At 39.8% G+C, this 13,745-nt stretch overlaps 1 protein-coding gene across 1 annotated transcript in view; it reads right to left on the bottom strand.

The window, feature by feature from the left end:
* Positions 1-10,345, bottom strand: part of ZNF106 (zinc finger protein 106) — a 53,616-nt gene extending 43,271 nt beyond the window's left edge. The window contains exons 1-3 of the mRNA XM_087722136.1: positions 10,219-10,345; positions 5,048-5,133; positions 578-639 (exon numbers count right to left, since the gene is read on the bottom strand). Of these exons, the coding sequence (XP_087578262.1) occupies positions 578-639; positions 5,048-5,101 (116 nt within the window). The 5' untranslated portion in view covers positions 5,102-5,133; positions 10,219-10,345. The remainder of the gene's footprint in view (positions 1-577; positions 640-5,047; positions 5,134-10,218) is intronic.
* Between the last annotated feature and the right edge of the window lie 3,400 nt (positions 10,346-13,745).

Below are 13,745 nucleotides of genomic sequence, written 5' to 3'. Positions count from 1 at the left end.
CTATAGCCAGCAAACTTAGTTTTTATATTTTTCTGCTTCCAACTTGAAGTACTCCAGATGTTTTGGGTTACTGTTCCCAGAATTTCTATCCAGCAATTTTAGTAGTTAAATTTTAACTCACCTGAAAGGTATACCCCATGTATACCATTTGACAATATGAAATTGAGTATTATGTCACTAAAAACAGAATCTCAAGACACTGCAGGACTCCAGCCTACTTTTATTCACAAGTTAATTAAGATGGGAGGTTTTTTTGAATTTTAGTATTTTCTTCTTGGATGTTTTAAGTCCAGAGTGAGTTGCTATCTATAAGATAACACATTTCTATCTCATCTATTGAATATTTATATCTAGAATTCATCCTATTTCTTTCTCAGCTTCCTCACAACTTCTCACAATCTTCTGGCCATTTCAGTCACACTTAATTACAGGAACCTTAAACACTATGCCATATAGTATTTAAAAATGTAAATACTTTTTAATTGCACAGGTATTATACAAAAAATGTTTCACATAAGAGTTGTGCTGTACTAGATTAAAATGAAGAAAGATGAAATGATCGTTGTCATAGTCATACCTCCCCTTGAGATTTTCAAGTTCCCGATGATGAAGCATACTTCTCATGTGCTCATCCATCTCCTGCAAAAGTGAAAGTAAGAAGCCATAAATAAATAGGAAGGAAACTATGTGTACAGGAACAAATCTCACCTGCATATTCCTAACCAATTGAGCTACCACATTTGGTCCATCTATGGATTCCACTTCAGGAATAGTCATAACTGGATACCAGATATTGTGCAAAGCCCTTCTCCAGCTCCTTACCTGCTCCTTGACTAGGCTCTGTGAGTGAAGGACCCTCAAGTTAAAAATCAGTTTGGCTAATAATTTTGAATAAACAAAGGGAGAGCACAAATACATCCAAAACTAAGGGGCCAGATGGCTTCCCAACTCAAAACCATCCTAACTTGCTGGTATTGAGCCTAAAGTTGGTCTTTCCATCCCATCCAGATTCTAGAGCCTATAAGCTACAAGACAAAATGTCAGTTGATCTTACCTGAACTGCATGTCTAGAAGTGGTTGTGGGAGGAGTCACATGTGGGTATTAACACGGCCCATTTGCCCAGAGACTGAGGTCACCTAAATTTGAGGCAACTCCCTCTTCTTCCTCCTCGTGACTCCCCAGATTAACCGATGGTCCAGTCCAAGAAGAGGCTGGAAAGGAAGGGAACAAGAACAAGGGACAACAACTCCCTGCCCCCAGGCCCGACTGACCAACCACTAAACTCCCTCAGGCCTCCCATGCGCAGGCGCGCACAGTACGGGCGGGAAGTGACTCCTCCCATGACCGCTTCTAGACATGCAGTTCAGGTAAGACCAACTGACAGTCTCCGAAGTGAGGCGTGGGAGGAGTCACATGTGGGACATACCAAAGCTAAATGTCCAAGGGAGGGAATCATTGGGCCTGAGCCCCAAGAGTGTCCAACACACCCTGAAGAACCCTCCTGCCAAATGATGCCTCCGCAGAGGCATCCAGCCGGTAATGTCTAATGAAGGGAGAAGGCGAAGCCCAACGGCCGCCCTGCAGATGTCCTCAATGGGCGCCTGGGTAGCCCAGGCCGCAGGGATATCCGGACTCCTGGTAGAGAGAGCCGTGATGCCCTGTGGGACCGGAATCCCCCATGCCTCATAGGCTTTAGTGATAGCTAACCTTATCTACCTGCTGATGGTGGCAAGTGATACCTTCACCCCCCTGGAAGAAGGCTGGAAGGATACGAAAAGCACCGCCGACTTCCTAAAGGCAGTCATGCGTTTGAGGTAGATGCGCAGGGCCCTACGGACGTCCAGGCGGTGCCAGGACCTCTCCCTTTCTCTGGAAGGTGCCAGACAGAAGTCCGGAACCACCACCTCCTGAGCCCTATGGAAAGGGGTGTTGACCTTGGGCAGAAAAGCAGGGTCTAGCCTGAGTACCACTTGGTTGTCATGGAAGGAGCACAAATCCGCCCTGGTAGATAAGGCATTGATCTCAGACACCCGCCTTGCTGAGGTGATGGCTACTAGGAAAACCACCTTGAGAGTTTGGAACTGGAAGTATATCTCCCTCAGAGGCTCAAAGGGCGCCTCCGTAAGAGCCTGGAGCACCGTGGGCAGATCCCAAGTGGGAAAGATGACTGGAGGCCGAGGTTTAGCAGTGCTTCTGAGGAATCTCTTTATGACCGGATGTTGGGATAGGGATCTAGATCCCACCCACCCCAATGACTGTGGCCAAGGCTGATACCTGCCTTCTGAGGGTACTGGGAGCCAGACCTTTCTCCAACCCATCCTGGAGGAACTCCAGTACCTGCAGCGCTGAAGCCAAGGCCGGCTCTATCTGGACTGACCTACACCAGATTACAAAGGAACTCCAGGTCGCATTGTAAATGCATGTGGTTGACTTCCGTCTGGAAGCCTCAATGGTTCTGATCACCCTGGCTGAGAACTGGGCCTCCCTCAGTTGCTCCCACTCAAGCACAAAGCGGTTAGCTGGATCCACTCCAATCCGGATACTCTAGATTCCCCTGGCACAGAGCTACCAGCTCCCTGGGAATCCTCCAATGAGGTAGAACCTACAGACCCACTAGGTCCACAAATAAGGGTTGCTGGGGCCAATGGGGCACTATCAGAATCACTTCTGCCCTCTCTAGCATTAGCTTCCTCAGAACCACGGGAAGGAGAGGAAAGGGAGGGAAAGCGTAAAGGAGGCTGGACGGCCATCTGCAGGAAAGGGCGTCAACGTCCTCTGCTCCCCGAGCTGGGAACCGCAAGATGAACCTCGGAACCTGGGCGTTCGATGGAGTGGCAAAGAGATCCACTGTCGGCCAACCAAACCTCTGACAAATCCGCTCAAAGATGCTGGGATGTAACTGCCACTCCCCATGGTCCACCGTCTCTCTGCTGAGCCAATCTGCCTGTCGGTTGTCCACCCGGAGATGTGTTCCATCCGAATCGATAAGAGATTCCGTTCCACCCAGTTGCCCAGCCGAACTGCTTTGTTGCGTAGTGCCAAGGAGTGTGTGCCCCCTTGCTTGTTCTCTGGGCAAATGGGCTGTGTTAATACCCACATGTGTCTCCTCCCACACCTCGCTTCGGAGACCAACTGATTGTGTGAATGACCAGGAGTCAAAATGTAAAACTGAGTCTCATGAACATTCTTATCCCCAATAGTTTCATGAAGCTATTAGATATGCACAGAGAGGATGCCAAACTGTGTGGGTCCATACACCCAGAGTGACTAATCATCCACCCACTCCTGCCCACTCAATATATAATTCTCCCCATCCCCAACCCTTGAAGGCAGGCCACAAAGATACCATGATTGATGGTAGTAGGAGACATCAAATTAGAAAAAAAGTGAATGATTGAAAACCTGAATATTACTATTCCCTACTGGAATAACCTAATATCAGTTTTCTTCTGAATTTACATTAGATACCCATATTTTCCTAAAAATAAGACCTGGCCGGCTCCTGCTGGGTGGAGTTGTCAGTGCCGCCACATGAGGTGAGTCAGTGGAGACTTCCCCAAAAATAAGACTTGGTGCCTTTTTTGGTGTATATCCATATACTGACAACTGACAACTCTACCCAGCAGGAGCCCGCTGCTGGCCCACTTCTTCTGAAGCCACTTGCCACCACTCGGATCACCCCGGCCTTCAATTCACCGTCAGAGGCCTTCAGGAAAGGCCTCTGCAGCTGAGAAATGGGCTCTGGATTGACGCGTCTGGCACCCCCCAGCCTCATTTCACCATCAGAAGCCTTCAGGAAAGTCCTCTCCAGCCGATAAAAGAGCGCTGGATCCTCTGATGGCGAAACAGAAGCCAGGGGGCACCACGCATGTCAATCTGGAGTTTGTTTCTCTGCTGCAGAGGCCTTTCCTGAAGGCCTCTGATGGCAAAATGAGGTCAGGAGGTGCCGCATGAGAGCGGTGGCAAGTGGCTGCAGAAGAAGTGGGCCAGCAAGGCGAGGCAGGTGTCAGGGTGTGCAAGGCCTGGCTGCAACTCTCTGAAGGTAAGCAGCTCAACCCCCCCATCCCCACCCTCACTTGATTTTTACCTACGCACCTCACCCCACCCCATGCAGCCAGGTGCAATGGAATGGGTGGGGTCTTAACTAGGGCTTATTTGGGGGATAGGGCTTATATTGGGCTCGAGTATAAACATCAAGCTAGGACTTATTTTTTGGATAAGTCTTATTTTTTGGGGAACACAGTAATGTTCGACCTATAGAGTCATCTCCTAATTGATTTGCTCAAATAATAAAATCAGTAAAAAAAATTGCCTGTACTTTGCCATCTGAATAATAACTCCTGCTGGCAAACATATTCAACAGACTTTCGTCTCATTTTTCCCGCCACAACAACAACCCTGTGAGGCGAATAAGGCTGAGGGAGTATGACTAGCCCAAGGTCGGAACTCGTGGCGTCTGGCTTTCTAGCCTGGTACCCTTAACCATTAGACAAAACCGATTTGTATTATGCCTGGTAGGAAGATATAAAGTATGCAGGACATAAAGTACACTGCATTGGGAGAGACTTGTTTCCTTCTTTGCTACAGCTTAGTGCCATCAAGGCACTAGTTCTATTTTGAGTTTTCTAGAGTAGAAATACATAACAGACAACTTTTGAAAACTTCAAAAAACTACTCAAGAAGTTGCCACCAAATTCTATTTTTACTGTGACAAAAGGTGAAATCTATTTATTATACAGCAAGTGAATATATTAACGATACTTAATTAATAGAAGCATCTTTCTACTTTTGGAAGGCAGCTGCAAGCATTATCCAAACAAACAGGCTTCAAATATCAAGTGTAGCCCTGTGCTTGCAAAAATAAAAACCTCTATCTTATTGTATGGCTGCATTGGTGGTTATTGGTGTTTATTGTTGTGAACTTAAAAGATAATTGAAATGATCAATAAAAGATACCTTGAATACTCAGACAAAGTAAGCTTTACATTTTCTAACCAAGATATAAAATGAAAAGTTTTTTGGAATGGTGCTGAAATATTATTTTACCTTTTTTGAGTTGTAGACGATGTGACACAATATACATTTTCGTTCTCGGACCATAGTGAATTCTTCAGAAAAATCTTACCCAATCCCTATGAAAACAGAAAATTAATTAACTCTTTACCAGATTTATAATGTTCCAAATATTACTTTTAATAGCAGAACTATTCAATTCAATAAACATTTTATTTCTACTTTCTTATTCACCTTATTATGTCTAAAGGAAGACATAAGCACCACCTTGATTAAGATCTGTTTTTCATAGCAACCTTGTTTGTATACTTTCCATCAATTTTGAAGTCAAAATTCAGATGCACGTGGATTTGATTAGAACAATAATACAACTGAAGAATTTAAACATAGCAAATAAAATTAGCAGTAGCTTCCATCCTACAAAAAGGATGATGTCATTTAATGACATTTTTAAAATGCCCCCTGGTAATTGTATTTTTTTATTCTATATAAAAAATTAGTTAAAGATAAATATTTGCAGTACAGAATACAGTATACTTAACCATGGAAAATGATTAATGACAAGAGTTATTCCAGTCACACATTTATCAATTATAAGAAGCAGCAAAGTAAATCCTTTTTCCAGGAAAAAATGGTGGGTTTAATGCTATTCAATTGATCATATTATAAGAAACTCTGTAAGTGTCTAAATACTAGAATATTAGTGTAATATAAAGAATGTGAACTTTTCTTAAGCTTAAAGGTAGAAATGTTGATATGGAATAGTGATGTTTTCCTTGGGGTGTACAATCTGTTATATCAGTGTTGGTGAACATTTTCAGCACTGAGTGTGCTAGAACCCGGAAGAACAGCTGCCCAGTGCGCATGCGTGCACCGGGAAGATGATCTTCTGGTTTCCGGCATGCACATGCACACCAGCCACCTGACCTTCTGGTTTCTGGCGCGCATGCGTGCGTGAAGACTAGCTGGCCAGTGTGCATGAGTGTCCCAGAAACTGGAGGAGCAGCCACCTAATCTTCTGGTTTCCGGCGTACACATGTGCACTGGCCACCTGGTCTTTTGGTTTTGCATCTTTTGGTGCGCATTCCAAAAACTGGAGGACCAGGTGGCATGTACGCTGGAAACCGGAAGATCATCTTCCCGGTGCGCAGAGGCGCACCAGGGAGCTGCTCTTCTGGTTTCCAGCACTCCCAAGTGCGTTAAGACCAGCTGGGTGGTGCGCCAGAAACCAGAAGAGCTTCGGGCAATGGCTCACATGCCCGGAGAGATGGCTGTGTGTGCCACTTCTGGCACATGCACCATAGGTTCGCCATCACAGTCTTATATTCTCTTAATGGCCTATATCAGCATTGCTTTGTTGTTAATGAATTAATGTTCTTCATGTGTTGCTTAAAATTGCTTCAACATTTCTGGAATTCATTTAGAAATTTCTTCTTCAAGTGAGGAAGTAAAATGCTTAACAGATAACAAGGTCGGTAGAGTAGGCTTATCTTATTTCATCAGTTGGCAGGCTAATTAGAAGTGATGTGTAGCAAGCAGATCTAAAATTACATCAGCTTTGGCTAATTAAAAATACAAGTGTATTTAACTATGCCTGACTGCAAGAAGAGCTTAAGGGTTCCATTAGCTTCCCAATCAACTTCAGCCACTTGCAGGAGAGGGCTAAAAATACTATCCAAATTCAACTGCTATTGGTTGTCACTATGAAAAAGCAAGAGCAATATTTTTTCCTCTGCAAAGGGACTGCTCAGACAGTACTCTAAAATTAAGGTTTATAATTGGCTAGACAATAGATGCAGAGGTTAGAAAATTAATAATGAAAGGAGATTAACAAACTAGAAACAAATACAGGTACAAAGTTATGCAGAAGAATATATATTGCAAGCAATATTATTATTGGACTGTACACAATTGTAAATGTATAGAGTGATAAATGTACAGTGTTACATTATAACATGGAATCAATGGGTACAATTATGATGTACAATATTATGTATTTAAAAAGAAACTATACTATATGATTAAGAGAGAAATGGTCATGATTAGGGTGTATAACATCATGGATTTAATACAACCAGTATACTGCTGTTGCAAAATTGAAATTGTAATGTAGAATAAAGGAAAATATATATCACTAAAAAAATAAAATTAAGGTTTCCAATCTCTCTTGCTAGTTTACCCTTCTATAGAAAAAAAATGCTGCTCTATGTGTAACATAAAAACACAACCATGTCATCAGAGATATCTACTTGCCCTTCTCTTAAGGAAGGGAAGCAATGTTGATTGAAAAAACACTATTACTAAAGGATATATGGGCTTCATGGAACCATCATCAAATCATATGATATTTTGATTCTGTAAACCTCTTAGAGCACGCTATAAAAGCAGTATGAAGTAGTATATTAGTCTAAGTGCTATTGCTATTGGAAAGTTTATGATTTTAAAAAATTTTTTGCATGGACAAAAAATATCAGAAAAAGGCAAAGGAAGAAAGAGGTCTCAGTAGTTCAAATAATTTCTTTTTATTCCTTTAGGCACTCTAACTAACATAATTTTGTTCTATTAGTGATACCACTATGAATCCACCAGACAACCTTCAAATTATCTTATAATTCTTATAGTTTGACTACTTATATCAGGAAGGCTCAGGAGATATGGACCACAATAGACCCCAAGCCAACTAGATTACAGGTACAGCAAAAAATAACTGAAAAGAGATAGGCATCAAAGAAGGGAAAATTGCAGATGGTCACTATTTCCTAAGAGTAAAAGGAAAAAAATTATTGAGTCCAGGCAGCAATTGCATTAGAAGCAAATATAATAGTTTAATAAATTTGTATGCCACCCAACTCTCAACAAATCTGGGATGATCTAGAATCACTCCCTGTATAGCTCCTATATTCTAGAAACACATATGCTTAAGTTTGTATATTTCACAAATGTCTTATTTTGATGGGATATCATGGTTTTGGGGACAGATTTTGCAATCTAAACAGAAGCCATCTTCATATCCTTTTGAATGGACAAAAAAGATGAAAAATGATATATGTTTAATGCTTGACTTACAAAACAGTTACAGCTAATTACAATTTAAAGAACTAATTAATGAATTTGAAAGGAAAGTTCAAAACCAATTATATTTTTTATGCCAAAACTAGTCTAGCTGTACTATCATTGCATGATGTAGTCATGGTTAATTATTCTGCAAGCCTGAGCAATAAATCATGAGCATCATTTGCCTAGAACAGAAATGAGGCCCCCTAAAACACAACTCCCAGCAACCCCAGAGAGCAGAGCTGATGGTGATAAATCCTGGGAATTGCATTTCAAGAATACAATTTGGTGGGTCATAAGTTCTGTACCTTATGCCAAAATGATTGCCTTTAAAGAGAATTTAATAATTCCATATCTCTGATTTACTTTCAGGAAAAAATGCCCTTCCGGAAGATGAAGAAACATAGTATATTCCAGATGCTTATAATATTTATATTTCATGTATATTTGATAATTGATGAAGTAGGAAAAATCATCACCCTTGTTAAGTTTAATAAAGGAGAGGATTTGCAAAATAATTCAATTGCAGTTTTTCCAATAGTGTCTTCACAGGTAAGTAAATACAGGCTATGAGGCATCTTCTCATAGAATATTTATTTTTTTCAGAATACAAAAGTGCTGATAACATACAAAACCCTGCCTACAGGGCCTATATTTGGAGCATGGGATTTTCCATCTTCTTGAATAACCAAGCAAAGAAGATATTTCAAAAAGAGAAAATATCTGAAGGCTGCAGAACAGTGGTATCAGTACATTTAGCCAAAGAGCTCAGCACAGAAGGAGAACCACATTTTAGCATACCACATACTACATTTAAAAACAATTTGAGACTTACTGTTTAACCTGAACCCAGACAGTACAATCACTGCTTGGAATTCAGACAACATGGTAAGTCTTACATTTAAAAAAAAAATACAGCATGCATTGGTGGCATATGTACCCATTAACTTTTTGCCTTAGCAACTTTGGAACATTGGCCATAAAGATAATGGAATTTAAAATCTTTTCTTTATGTATTTACCATACAAGTAGTCTTTGACTTACAACCATAATTGCACCCAAAAATTCTGTTGCAAAGCAAGTCAGCTGTTGTGAGTTTTGTCCCATTTTATGACTTTGCTTGCCAGTTAAATGAATCAATGCAGCTGTTAAATTAGTAACACGGTTGCATGAATATGATTTCCCATTGACTTTGCTTTTTAGAAGGTCTCAAAAGGTGATCACATGGCCCCAGGACCCTACAATTGTCATAAATATGAGTTAATTGCCAAGTGTCTGAATTTTGCTCACATGGCCATTCAGATGTTGCAATCATAAGTGTACAAAAAGGTCATAATTCGGTCAGAATCGAATTCACACAACACAAAATTAAAACTCAAATTGGTTAATTTGTATCTGTGTATAATGACTACATAGCCTATATGGGAGTCTTTAAAAAGTTTCCAAATTACATTCAGCTGTTATACCAGTCTTCTGGAGTGTGAGCCAGCAAAATAAACCACCATTCCCATATTTATGCTGCTTTGTGAACTGGGAATAAAAGGAATTTCTCTAATTATTTGTCTTCCCTTTTAAGCCAATGTTTCTTTAGTAATTTCCTCTATTAATTTTTTGAATTCTTGATAGCTGAATTGGCTCCAGTGTTTGGCAAGAACTACTGAACAGGATACATAAGGACTCTTTTACCACAGCTGTTTTATTCAATTGCAGTCGAAATATCATGCTCTATCATGCTCTTATTTCTTGGATGCTGCCATTTATGCATTTATCACAGGTTATGAAGAAAACCAAGTTTGGTGGAAGGAAACCAAGTTTTGCAACACTTCCGAAGTTTATATATGGCTCCTGTGTTCTCTTATAACGTGTTGGTTTAAAAACAAGCAATGCTAACTTCTTATACAAACGGGGATTCGTTGTGCTACAGTATGAGGTCCCCGGCTGCTTTTCAAACTTCTGAAGTTGGTTCCTTATCAACTGCTCCTCAAGATTATTTAACTACGTTCCTGCCGCTCCCCCCTCTCCCAAAAAAAGCTTTACCACCCCATACAAGTGCTACCAACATTAGCAACCCTCGAGTCCGGGACTTAAGCTCAGCTTCCGCCACATACTTTAAAGGGCGAAGCAGTAACAGCCCGCCTCGCGGTACTCACAGATGATATCCGCCTCATCCAGCCGCGAAGCACGAGCGCATCACCCAACAAGATGGGCTACCGAAACCCCTCCCATTGTCGGTGCAGCCTCCTTCGGAGACCTACAAGCTCGACCCGAAAGAGAACCGCGCCACAGGCCGGGAGTGTCTTCATATGGTTTCAACCAATCAGAGCACCAAATTCTCTTTTTTGTGTGCATTCTGGGAATAGTAGTTTACAATCCGGAGAAGCCGGTCTTGTAATACCATAGAAACAGGAAATGAGTCACACACAATATCTCTGATTCCAAAAAAACAGAGCGTGATGCATTTTGGTAGACGTAGTTTTTATGTAGAGAGTTACCCTTTGGGAGCAGTATTGGGCTTGTACAGCGAGCGGGTCATTGGTCAATTCGGTTCCGAGTGCTTCTGGATGAGATTTTCGTAGAGAAAACAATCTTCGTGGCCCAAATAAAAAGGCATGGCTAGAAACTAAAGAGCAGTTGACAAGGATCCTGAAAATGATGGATTTTCCAAACAAAATGGATATGCAGCAAGTTCTCAAAAGGCTTAACACTGTCACAGCAGTAACAGATTACCTTTGTGTGTTTTTAAATAAAACGAAAATAATCCCTTTTTTTAAATTCAGCTCCTGGTGGCTTTAAGTTTAAGGACACATATGTATAATTATCTTGGCAACCAGCGGGAAGTGCTTTGACATCGCCTTTCCTGTTTATTCAGTTTCTCAGTGTAACTTGAAGTACAGCCTTGGCGTTTCCTGCTGATTTTCCATCTATGTTGTGTATTTGCTTAGCTTCACGATGTTCAATTTCAAAGCCAAGGCTAGGTAGCATGAAAAGACACACAATTTGCAACACACCATATTATGCGTATTGGGGAATTTTTAAATTGTTTTTTATTTTTATTTTATTTTTATTTTCTTGTTCTTTGTAAGCTGTAAGAGTCCTCCGGGATTGGGCGGCCTATAAATCTAATAAATTGAATTGAATTGAATTGAATTGAATTTATATAACACAAATTTACCCAGCATCACAGCGAATACAAAACACTGGAATATGAATCACAATCACAGAGTTTTCCTACTTATTGATAGATTTCATGTCATTGTTTCCAGAATTGTAAGATAGATGGACCCATAATTTATTGCTGGAGCTGTGTCTTAGAGAATACCTGATAACCAGGTAACTATTAAAAACATGCTACAACCATCTCATAGTTTTTTCAGCTACTTTAGACCTAAAAATCTGGATGGGGCTTCTGGAAGCTTGAAAAAAGGGGTATTTTTAAAATCAACAACTAGCACACAACAACAAAAAATAACAATGATCTATGCATATATTGAAGAATAAAATTAATTTAGCATGACAGATGAATATTTTTTTGAAGATGAATATTTACTAATATTACTGAAATTCATATGTGAACAAGGGCTGTTTATACGGACCCATATGAAATCACTATCAAATCACAGATCACATTACCTTGGTATAAAAGTAGCAGAACATATTGGCTCAAGGCATGAATTCTTAATGAAAATCATTATTTTATATGGGAACAACCATTAACAATAATCAAAAGGAAAAAGGTATATGCCTTCATAGGATGAGCTATAATAATCATAGATCCCATTAATTATGGCACCTCCATACCTATCTCTGATTACAGTATTCCATTTTATAATTATTAGCTTTATGCAGAGTGCAGAAATAATGTATGAGCCAAAGAAATTAAAGACAGGAGGTAAGGGGGGGGGAGGAAGAAGCTACAATGCAATCTATGTGTTATAAATGTATAAATTGCCTTTATTCTTTAGCATCTCCCTTTTTGTATCACACCTTTCTTGAGAGTGTTACCAACTCCATCCAACTCAATTTTCTTGGTCTTTTCTTCATTCATCTATTTATTTTCTCTTCACATCTGTTTTGCTATTTGATCCTTATTTATTGTACCCTCATGACCAAACCACCTCAATATGCTAGTTTTAAATTGAATACTTTTGTATTCACTTCAATGTATTCATTTAACATCTATTTAACCTTGACCCAATCCTTTTGTCACCTACACTTTTAAAACACTCATTACCACTTTATTCAACTTATTTTTAAGTTTCTCTTAATATACTCAAGTATACTAAGACTCAATTGAGGATACTCAATATACCCATTTCTAACAATTATAAGATAGTAGGCAGAAGTACACTGCTCTTTTCAACTACATCATTTCAACTATTTTTGCCGTCTACACATTTGATGCAACATCTTTCATTCTCCATTGTCACATTCATATTCTTATATACTTTTTTATCCACAATTTATTGCCCTGCATTTCACCAAAGATCCTTTTTCATAATTCACACCTTCTGAGGCACTCCATGTGTACTTCTGTAACAATCAAATCAGTCATTTTAGACTCATGGAGCAAATATAGGAAAAGTAAACTCAAGGCATGGGTATGTAGAACGCTGCATTTTGTGCCAATTATTGTTATCAAATGGTCCCCAAAAGTAGATTTATTTACAGCCCGCTGAAGTAGCCCAGAAAAGAGCTGTGAGTAAGTGTTACAAGGTGTTCACATTTCAGGTAGGGTTACAAGTAGCCAACAACCAAAGCTGGCCTGGGCCCTAATCTTTACCTGATCATCCAGCTGAGAATCACCTGGGTCTCTTCATGAATGGGTTTTCCACCGTACCAGCATCAGCACCACGTTACAAGGAACAAACAGCAACTCTGTTGTTTGGGTTCAGCTTTAATAGGTTTCATCCCATTTAACTGCTTCCAGATATCTAAATCAGAATCACACTTTTCTCAGGAACTCATATGGATTGTTTACATTTGTTCAACCTGAAGCTCCAGATAAATCATAGAGTGCTTATAACTGTAAAGAATGAATAGTGAATTAAATAAATGATTTGAAGGTTTCCAGTACCATCATGGAGCAAAAACAAACTGGGAGATAGATTCCATTAATGTCACATGTAGGAGTGGAGTGTGGCATTACTAGTGTATGAATGACACTCAATTGTACATCTCCATCTCAGCTGTGACACAGATGTCAAATTCTAGGACACTTGGAGGTCTCCCAAGACCTTATCAGACTTGCTAACCTGTATTGAAAAGTAAGACAATATTAAAATTCTATCAAACAATTGTGAGAAAAGATAATAGCAGTGAATGCATCATTTTTATTTTTTAATATTTTAATACCATAAATACTGATAACTATAACTCATATAAAGAAAAGCTGTTTTACAGTATGAAGGGGTCCTGAAAGAAAGAAAAAACCTTAATATTTCCAGAGGTCTTATTGATGGAGGGAATTGTCAGATGGAACATTATGAATAGAATTCTTTATTGGCCAAGTGTGATTGGACACACAATGAATTTGTCTTTGGTATATATGCTCTCAGTGTATATAAGGAGAATAAAATACATTCCTCAAGAATAAAAAGATACAACACTTAGTGATAGTCAAGGTTACTAATAAGCTATCAAATCATGCTGTATTTTTGTACCGCAGGAACCTGATCTG

Source organism: Thamnophis sirtalis, unplaced genomic scaffold (assembly GCF_051295495.1).
Source record: "Thamnophis sirtalis isolate CommonGarterSnake01/CBP01778 unplaced genomic scaffold, rThaSir2_p1.2 scaffold_1, whole genome shotgun sequence".
NCBI lineage: Eukaryota > Metazoa > Chordata > Lepidosauria > Squamata > Natricidae > Thamnophis > Thamnophis sirtalis.
This window is presented reverse-complemented; position numbering and strand designations above follow the sequence as displayed.